General features: G+C 43.8%; 1 protein-coding gene across 1 annotated transcript; it reads left to right on the forward strand.

Annotated features, from left to right (window-relative positions):
* The first annotated feature begins 8,912 nt into the window (after positions 1–8,912).
* On the forward strand, positions 8,913–9,863 carry LOC146853873 (olfactory receptor 5J3-like). The gene has a single exon (XM_085650950.1). The coding sequence runs from the start codon at positions 8,913–8,915 to the stop codon at positions 9,861–9,863; it is 951 nt and encodes a 316-aa protein (XP_085507076.1).
* The last annotated feature ends 217 nt before the right edge of the window (positions 9,864–10,080 follow it).

The raw sequence follows: 10,080 nt of genomic DNA on the forward strand, positions 1-10,080 counted from the left end.
GGAAATGCCCGTGAACTTTGTCCAGAAAGATGGACCAGCACCTTCGCAATGCAGGCTGTATTTCCTCGGAGTCCTGCGCCGTCACTGCTGCCTTTCACTGGATCCAGTTGTCTTTCTTGGCCGTTGCTGCTTTCACCTCGCGTTCCTTTTTTCAACTCATCTTCGTGGCTCATTGCTGCCTCTGCATTAGGATCTCCTTCCCGGCTGGTTTCCAAGGCAAGCCGAAGCTTCCAGGAATAATTAGGTAAGCACCTTCCTCATACCCCATGCCCTGGCTTTTCAGCTGCAGACATACACTGAAACTATCTTGCATGCACACAAAGACACACACACAGATTCTTATCTGTTTCCTTGCTTGAGGTGGGTGGGTGGGGGGGTCAGGAAAAAGGCCCCGGTTCATTTTTATGACTGTGGAACGGAGTTTATTTTTGGTGTACTTTCTGTTTTTGTAGTAGCAGTTACATATTCATTTTGGTGACATTTAAATGTTTATTTTCCGTGTTCTTTCTGCTTTTATTCTTGTAGCAGCAGATTAATATGATGCCTCTGGTCAACTACAGTTGCCAAACTTTCCCCCAAAAAGCGATGGTTATTTGTTCATGTGTAAAGCATCAATGATTGCACCTTACTTGATGTAGTAATTTTTGTAGTACAAAAAACGTTATCACGTGGTGCAATCATTTAAAACGGGTCTGGGAGAGTTCATCTGAGGACATCATTTTTTGTCCAAAAGTTCTATATAGTAAATATTCACAAAATCGCAATATATGAGACTGGTGGCCACAATAGCGTCTCATGTCTTTTTATTACATGTAGCAGTGTTTTTTTAAGTAGGCAAAATAACGTATATTAAATTCAATAGGATGTGCAATTAAATAGTGCAAACGTTGCAGTTACAAGAGAGAATTCTAAAGGCACAGGAAAAGGAAGCAGTCCTTGAAATTAACTCCGCAATTTGGAATGAAGCTTGTGATCACACTCTTAAAACAGTGTGTGATGCAAATTGCAGAAACCTGGGGCCAATGGCTGATCTACAATATCCTTGCATATCTTCATAAATGTAAACAAGAGATCACAAATGCATGTCCCTGATGTCAAGGCTATGTAGACTGAAACCACATTCTATGTACGTTCCCAGTTCTAATCTATTAGCAGCAGGTTCTTATATATACAGAACCAACTGTCTAGGTTTCGATCTAACACCTGATGCAGTCACAATATTCATAGGCTGTTCCACCCACTTATAGATTCCACCTAAAGGAGGGCATTGGTTGTGGTTTATAACTACGCTAATCACTAGATTGGTGAATATGGGCTCATGGAAACCTAAATAGCCTTCTGAATTTCAGCTGTGGTTAGAAAAAGATCATTCTGTCCTGCAAAGAAATGTATTTTAAAGATATTGGTGCTATACACATTAGAAAAATGATGACATTTGTAATTACAAAATTATGTTTTTTTCATGTGTTTTGCAAAGGAACAACATTCCAAAACATGGAGTAATTTAAATTGTGCAGTTCAAATGTATTAAGAAGGATTCTATAAATGACAAGCAATGGAAGTAATATTTGCGGTAATACAGCAAAACATGAGAATATGCCAGAACATTTAGTCAACCATGTAGATACAACTACAGTTTCAATGCATAAGTATCTTCTCATGAGTAAAATGAAAGCATTAGTCAGCAAACGTGGCCAAGCACTAACTCTCAAAATGTCCATTTAGTTAAATCGTAACTTTTGCTATTCTGATCCCTCCCCCCAAACAAGCCTTTCAAAACCCTTCCCTCTGACTCTTCCCCCTACGTCTCCCTTTTACTCATCCCAAGACTCCTCCTATTGCTATGAGCTCCAAAACATCTCTCCACTATCCTTCTCAATCCAAATAACATAATACCATATCCACCACTCCAAATTTCTTTCCTTTTTCACTATACTAATTCACCACTAATCCTTTATGGGTTCTGGAGAAGCGTTCTACTCGCTGAAAAAGCGATTCGACACTTCTTCAAGGGTAATTAGCGCTATATAAATGCAATTACAATACAATACCTTTGACACACTGCAGCAGTGAATGCTTTGTGGGTCTTCAGTTCATATAGAACACATCCCGCCATTTTGTTTGCAATGAGATTTTGTGTCCTAAACTAAGCACATGTGACTCAACGCTGAATGGTTCCTCCGCATATATGCTGTTGTCATTGTGGTATTGAATACCAATGTGTGCCAAAACTGTTCTCTCGTGGCATCATTTTCCATGACTGGTCTATAAGTTTGTCAGCAATAAAACGTCATAAATCACCCAGGTACCAGGGAGGGGGGAAGGAGGAGACAATGGCGTGCGATAAACAGCTTTCTGTCTCATGTCAAGGCCAGGCTCTCACAGAATCGCCGTGTGTGCTAATTTGGAGGCTACTCAGCTCCTCGCCGACTGCCTGTGTGATCTTGAATGATCTAGTTTACCTGTCTGTTAGATTACCGGCCTCTGGGTACAATGAGCTTCGCCAACAAAAAAGAAACAATGTGTGTCTTTTGGCTTCCATCTCTAGACGAGTGTGTTTTGCAACGTTTCACAACCTCTTTTCTGACCCTCACCCTGCAAAGGCCTTTCCAAGGCGAAGGCTCAGTTGAGCCATTCTGACCATGCAACATGTTGTCTTCCACCTGCACCAAATGCATGGGAACACGTGTTCACAATGGGTGCCATTCTCCTTCCAGACACTAAGCCTCCCACTATACTGAATGTCTGGCCTGCATAGAAGTGCACTTCTAGGGGCTATGATCTGAACAAATGTTTTAAACTATTTCCCCACCGTAAAATGATTTGCCGTGGTAATTGGGGGTGCTTTTGGTTGTCAATGATGATGAGTACCAAGTTCTAGAATTTTTTGTCGGAGGGGGGCGTTACGCCTAACATTTTTTAACAGGGGGGTCTCGGCATCAACAAGTTAGAAGACCTCTGGCATATACTGTTGTGGTTCACTGTTGTTTTGTGAGTATAGTCATCATGCAGGTAAGAGCTAGCTCTTGACTAATCTTCTGAAGCTGAGATAGCTGTCATTTGATCGTGTATTCGTGGGTAGCGAATTCCATAGTTTTTTTACTTAAATAGAAAATGTTTTTTCTTCTATGTAGGAATTTTTCCGTGAGGATCCATCCCCAAGCGTAGGCTCCTTCGTAGTGTGTATCTATGTATGTCTTGCTGATTTTCAGCTTCTTTGGTGAAGTCATTCATGTTTTGCAAAAGTGCCTTAAGATAAGTCCTTTTTATTGGGGCAATTATTTTATTTCTCTCTATTATGTTTCCAGTAAACTCTCACTTTCACAGCATTTCATTGGATTCTAATTATTAGGTTACATCACACATACTGCAATCTCAGTGCATTGGCATTTCTGCATGCATATCTGCAGTCTACTTAGCACATATAAAGAGGAACAAGTTTTAATTCGTTAACATAGATGGCATCTCTGGATTATTGCTCCCCGACACCTAACCCACATAATGAGGAAAACTGGGAGGCAGGTTCTGTTACTGATACTGCATCTGAGGCAGAGTATTATGAATCAGAATCTAGAAGTGATTTTTCAGTCAGTGGAGGTCCATCGAATGACCACTGGTCCTACAGTGATTCAGAAGAACATTGTCATAGTCGTTGTGCTCTCCCTTTGCAAGTATAATCTTTTCGACTGAGAGACTGTGGCAGTATAATCAAACCCAGAGTGCAGAAAGCTACTTCATGTACCACAGAGTGTGGTCGCTTGGAAGCCCCCTAATAGATTTAAACTGAAGATTCTCCAATTCTCTGCAAATGTTGAATGTAAAGTCAATACTGAAATATTATGGCTATTGTTTTCTTTCGTCTTTTTGTAGAAGATTTGTTACTTGAGGCAATTGTGCAACAAATACATGTGCAAACCAAATTGTTTGAGTGAGGATAAAGGCACTCTGGCACCAGATTCTAGGCCAAACCCGTAAACTTCCTCTTCACCTGCAGAGTTGAAAAAATGTGTGGCCCTTACATTCCTCATGAGAATATTGAACAAAACCACTGTACAGTCCTACTGAATGATATGTACGGTCTGGCAAATGCCCAGCTTCAAAGAGCTACTGCCTCAGTAAAGCAAGTGGCAATCACACATTTGCCTGCCTACTTCTTTGTCTAGGCAGACAAACTGGCATTTCCTGCACAGGGGGAAAACCTGTTGCAGAAATGGATTTCCATGAGGAGTGGCTCATTATGCTAAGACAGAGGTCTCCAGCGTTTTCTGTAATAAGAGCTACTTATGGTTAGTGAAAATCCTCCTGAACGTCTTATATTATTAGAGATGTTATAGTAACCACATAAGACAAGGTTACATTTGCTGCTACCATAGGCAAGATTACAAGCAGTGATCACTTCTGTCTCTGGTAAGGTTGCAAGAAGTAATGCAAATAATGTATTGTCAATGTGGAATGCCTCTACATGGGAAAAGTATGTCAGCCATAGCTGCAATGCCACTGCCACCAAGTTAATAAAATAATAGTAATAAGTGCTCCCAAACACCGTTTGATTTTTATTGTTCAAATATCCGTTTTAAATACATAATGGAAATTCAACCGTTTCCACCCTGAATACACACTTTTTCGATGTAGTAAACATATATTATTTCAAACAAGCAAAAGCTTATAATTTATTTCACTTGGCTGATGCAGTAGAGCTACGTACAGGTAGCGGGATAGCTACAAGTAGCTCACAAGTTACTCATTGGAGAAGCCTGTGCTAGCGACAACCTAGGGGTATGCCCATGGCTCATCAGAAGTGAAGAAGGCTTGGGCCAGCTTGGTATAGCATAGAGACAGGTGCCCTGGGATTGTTTGAGGGCTGAAACGTCAGGAAATTGAATGGATAGCCTTGCGAGAACTACTGCCCCCATTGGCTAGCCAGTTCTCTTCTCCCAAAAATGAGAAGATGGTATAAAAGTGGCACTTCATGACCCCCAGACCTCAGATCACTACTGGACTGGCAAGAAGACAGAAGGAGGACTGCCCTGCTGCACCCAGCAAAGGAAGGCTGCACCAAGGAAGTGCTGCACCTGCAAAACTCAAGGGATTGGGAAGGAGGACAGTGCCTGCTGTGTCTACTAGTAGAAGAAGAACTCCACTTGTGCTCAGAAATGAAGGAAGATAGCCCTGCTCCTCACTGAACCCAACAAAGAGAAGCTACATCAAAGACTGATCTGTACCTTCTGGACCAGAGGGGCTCTCAAGGAGGACTGTCCCTGCAATATCCACTTGTGGAAAAAGGATCCTCTAGTGTCAGGACAAAAGAAGTGTTGAGCAGCAGGGACCTCAAAATTGCCCAGAATTACCTGCCTGCCACTGAATACCAAAATGCCTGCCAGGACACATGTCTATCTTTGAAGTTGATTGAGGTCCTCCTGCAAGAAAGAGACAGTCACCTGTGGTCAATTGCAGAGGACCGCTGTAACTGGAGACCAGTTGACCAAAGGCAACTGGACCTGTGCTGGATTTTCACTGGGGCATCATAGAAGATCGAGTCCTGAAGTCAGAGAGTACCCCTGAAGTTTGTTGATCCCAGGGTTATCCCCTAGGAACCACCGCCCCACCGGGCAGTGAGTCCCTCCCCAACAAACGTGAACATGCCACAAACATTGCATACCATGCACACAGTCCCAAGACCAGTCCTGGACTGTAAAGAAGACATAAGGACTACCCTCTGCTTCCTGGACCCAGCAAAGAATGGTTCATCAAAAAGCAGACTTCATCAACTAAACACAGAGGGCCCATAAAGTGGAGCTCGCCTGCTGAGCCTACCAGCACAAAAGAGGTTCAACGGTGCTAGGACAGAAAAAGCAGGCCTGCCAGCCAGCTCCCTACAAAGCTCCATGATCACCAATAGCAAATGAACTCCACAGTCCTTGAAAACCCGGACGCCTTGGATCTCACACTCGTTGATGTGCCTACGAGGAGAGTGAGACCTGACCCAATCAAGGTGCCTGCAAGCCCACAGAACCTTTGCTCCATGCCAAAATGCACCAAAGGCAAGCCCATCTGCACACTTCTGTGCCTGAACCATACCTAGACACTAGGAACCCTGGCCTTACGGGCTTCCACAGGTGTCACTGAATTCCATGCCCTAGACCCCAGACTCAACAACAACTGCTGCCTCACATCTCCCTGCTCCACAGCAGGAACTTTCACCTGTCTCGGCTGCAGTTTTACTTCCAACTGCACTCGCAGGATCCTGCACTATCCATCCCCACCAGCCGAAGCCCCACTGAATCCATTGTGTTGTGTCCTGATCCACGTCAGATCACTGTGCAAACATGCCACCAAAGTCTGGGAACTTCATCACAGAGACTTGACTAACCCCCGCTTCAGCCCTAGACATCAACAACGCAACACCCAGCGGCTACAAGACGAAACACTGCAACTGCCAAACCTAAATTCACCACTGAACCCAAACACTTCATTTTCCTGGGAGACCCCAAATTCTATCTAGATGACCCTACAGACACCAAATCCACCCACCTCCTGGAACAAATAGACAACATCAGTCTTACGCAGCTGGTCTCAGAACCTACACACAGAGCTAGACATACAGTGGATCCCATCTTCATTTCCAACAACAGAATTAGATACAGCCACACCACAGAACTCACCAGGTTCAATTATTGCATTGTACACTTTACCATCACAGGATCCCCCTGCACCACCCCCAACCACCACAGTGCCCTTTTCTGCAGCTGAGCCAAGGTCAATCAGCACCAATGGATCAACCCCCTCAGTCTCTCTCAGCCCGACGCCGCCACCAACCTGGACCAGACAGGAGAGACCACCAACAACCTCCAGAACTATAGCCCCATCTCACTGCTCCTTTTTCCCACACAAGCCCTGGAGAAGGCCATCAACCTCCAACTCACCAAATACGTGAAGGGAAACAACCTTCAAGAGCCCTCCCAATCAGGATTTGTAGCCAACCACAACATCAAGACGGCCATGATTGTCACTATGGATGACATCCACACCCTACTTAATGGAGGGGAGTCAGCCAACATTATCCTTCTGGACCTCTCTGTTACTTTCGACCCAGTTTCCCACCACAAACACATGACCAACTGTACCAAATCGGAATCAAAATAATGCTCTTACATGGATTGCATCCTTCCTCTCGGGATGCACACAGAAGATTTGTCTTCCCTTCCTACACCGCACAGCCGAAGCACACCATCTGCGATGTCCCACAAGTCTCATCCATCAGTTCCACCCTCTTCAACGTCTACATGACGCCACTAGCAGATATCATCGAAGCCCACAACTTGAACATCATATCAGTCGCTGATGACACCCAGCTTGTCCTCTCACTCTCAGTGGACCCCACAATGACAGAAATCAGCTTCGACAACTGCATGAAGAATGTCTCAGCCTGAAAGAAAGACAACTGACCTAAACTCAACACAGACAAAACTGAAGTCCTAATTGTCTGCAGCCACACCTCCCTCTGGAATGACTTCTGGTGGCCATTGGAACTCTGACCCACCCCAACTCTGAAAGATCACCCCTGCAACCTCGGCATTATCCAAGACAGCAAACACTCTATGAAACCAAAAATCAATGGCGTCTCCTCAGCCTGCTTACACATGCTCCACATGCTCCACAGAATTTTCAAATTTCTACCCACCGGCACTAGGAAAACAGTGAAGCTGGCTCTCATCACCAGCTGTCTAGGCTACAGCAACACTCTCTATACAGACACCACCGGCGAAATCATGAGAAGACTCCAGACTATCCAAAATGCAGCAGCCAGACTGATCCTCTACTGACCCAAAAGGACTCACATCTCCCAGCACCTGAGAGACCTCCACTCTTTCCCCAACCAGAAGAGATGCCATTTCCAGATCCTGACCCATGCCTACAAAGCCCTACATGACCAAGGACACACATAGATGAACCACAGCCTGAACTTTCACTATCCACCCAGAAACCCATGCTCTGCTCGCCTTGCCCTCTCACAGACATCGCATACCCAGTGCTGCCTCACCAAAGGATGATCTTTCTTCTACATCTCTGCCAAATCTTGGAACGCCCTTACCCTCCACCTTGGAAAATCTACCTCCTTAGTAGACTTTTGGAAAGGGACTCAAGACTCGTCTCTTTGACTGAGACCTACAACCCAGGGCAAGGATACCTTCACTGGTGATAAGCCGCGCTGTATAAATACAGTTTGATTGATTGATTGAAACGGACACCGGTTGCCCACCATCATTTTTGTTTACATATTTCTCTGTTTTTTATCCATATGTTAGTTCTGTGTGTTGTAGGTGTTCTCATATGTTTTTTGGTCTCTGTATGCCATCCTCTTTGGGTTCATTTTTAGATGTGGATACCAGGCTCTCCCTGCCTTGCTCTGGTATAGCTCTAACAGTTGACCATCCATGGCCGCCTTTCAAGCCCTAACCCTTAATTCACTCAATGTGACCACCATTGATGCATATCTCCTACCATCACAACCTCACTCATCCCCTCTCTTCCCGACACTTTTCCTATTCAGCTTCACTCATTACAAACAGATTCCTAGCTTTGAGTATTTCTCCATTATGGGAAGGCAATTCTATTTGCAAGGCTCTTTTGTCATTCCACTCTCTCGTTATATGAATCTCTTTCACAATACCTTATAGAAGTATACAGTTTGATACAGCTACTTGAAAAATAATACACATAGTCTGCGCTTTTGGTTGACTACTCACAACAGAGTGCAGTCTGCATTGTTTGACAGTGTTTGCATATTAGTGAATAATGCATGATATTTGCATTGGGGTAGTTTGTATGCATGAAATAATACAGACACAAATATATGATGTTCATCATATATACATATATTTTTCTCCTGTCAGGTCCCTTCCTCTGGAGAAATGAAAGGTGGCAACCAGACCTCAGTGACAGAATTCATCCTCCTTGGTCTCACCGAAGACCCAGAGCTGCAGTTCCCATTGTTTGTGTTATTCCTTCTGATCTACATCATTACAGTGGTTTGCAATGTCAGTATAATGGCACTGATCAGGATCTCTCCTCGCCTTCACACGCCCATGTACTTTCTGCTCAGTAACTTGTCCTTTGTAGACCTTTGTTACTCCTCCGTCATCACACCCAAAATGCTGGACACCTTCCTGGTGAAGGAAACAATTTCACTTTCAGGATGTGTGACACAGTTTTTTTTCTTTGCGTGGATGGCAACAGCAGAGATTTTTCTCCTGACAGTGATGTCCTATGATCGATATGTGGCTATATGTAAACCATTGCTTTACACTACAATTATGACCAAGCAAGTTTGCACATACAGCGTAGTTATTGTTTGTTTAGTAACCTTTGTACAATCTCTGATTCAAAGCATGTGTATCCTAAGGTTGACTTTTTGTGGCTCTAATGAAATCACCCATTTCTTCTGTGATGTGATTCCACTGTTAAAACTTGCATGCTCTGACACAACACTTAATGTGGCCCTGCTGCTTTATGAGGGTGGCTGCATCATAGGACTGTCGGTGGTGCTTATTATTATATCCTATATATGCATCATTTGCACCATCTTGAGGATCAGTTCATCAGAACGTAGATGGAGGACGTTCTCTACCTGCTCATCCCACTTTGCCTCTGTCACTCTATTCTTTGGAACCCTCACATTCATGTACATCAGACCCAGCTCAAAATATTTCATAGGGCAGGACCATGTGGCCTCGGTGTTCTATACAGTAGTAATTCCAATGGTAAACCCCCTGATCTACAGTATGAGGAACCAGGATGTCAAAGATGCCCTGAGAAAAGCAATGAACAGAATCTTTGCATGGAGAAATGCACTAAAGGAGTAATACTTTTTTACTTAAACGCAAACACAAATGAGCACACCACACACCATATATCTAAAACAACTAAGGCTTCAAAATTTAATAAGGATGTAATGCTGTGTATGTCAGGTAGTTACAAAGTTTGAGGAAATAATTCTACAGCCACACTACCATAAGTGCACATGTGCATGAAAATAAGGGCTTAAATGCACATATGCCTGAGTGAATGCATTTGTATTTG

This window comes from Triturus cristatus, chromosome 4_1 (genome assembly GCF_964204655.1).
Source record: "Triturus cristatus chromosome 4_1, aTriCri1.1, whole genome shotgun sequence".
Taxonomy (NCBI): Eukaryota; Metazoa; Chordata; class Amphibia; order Caudata; family Salamandridae; genus Triturus; species Triturus cristatus.

What these genes read in the sequence shown, in the direction of transcription:
- LOC146853873 (XM_085650950.1), top strand. Translation starts at nt 8,913, where the DNA reads ATGAAAGGTGGCAACCAGACCTCAGTGACAGAATTCATCCTCCTTGGT.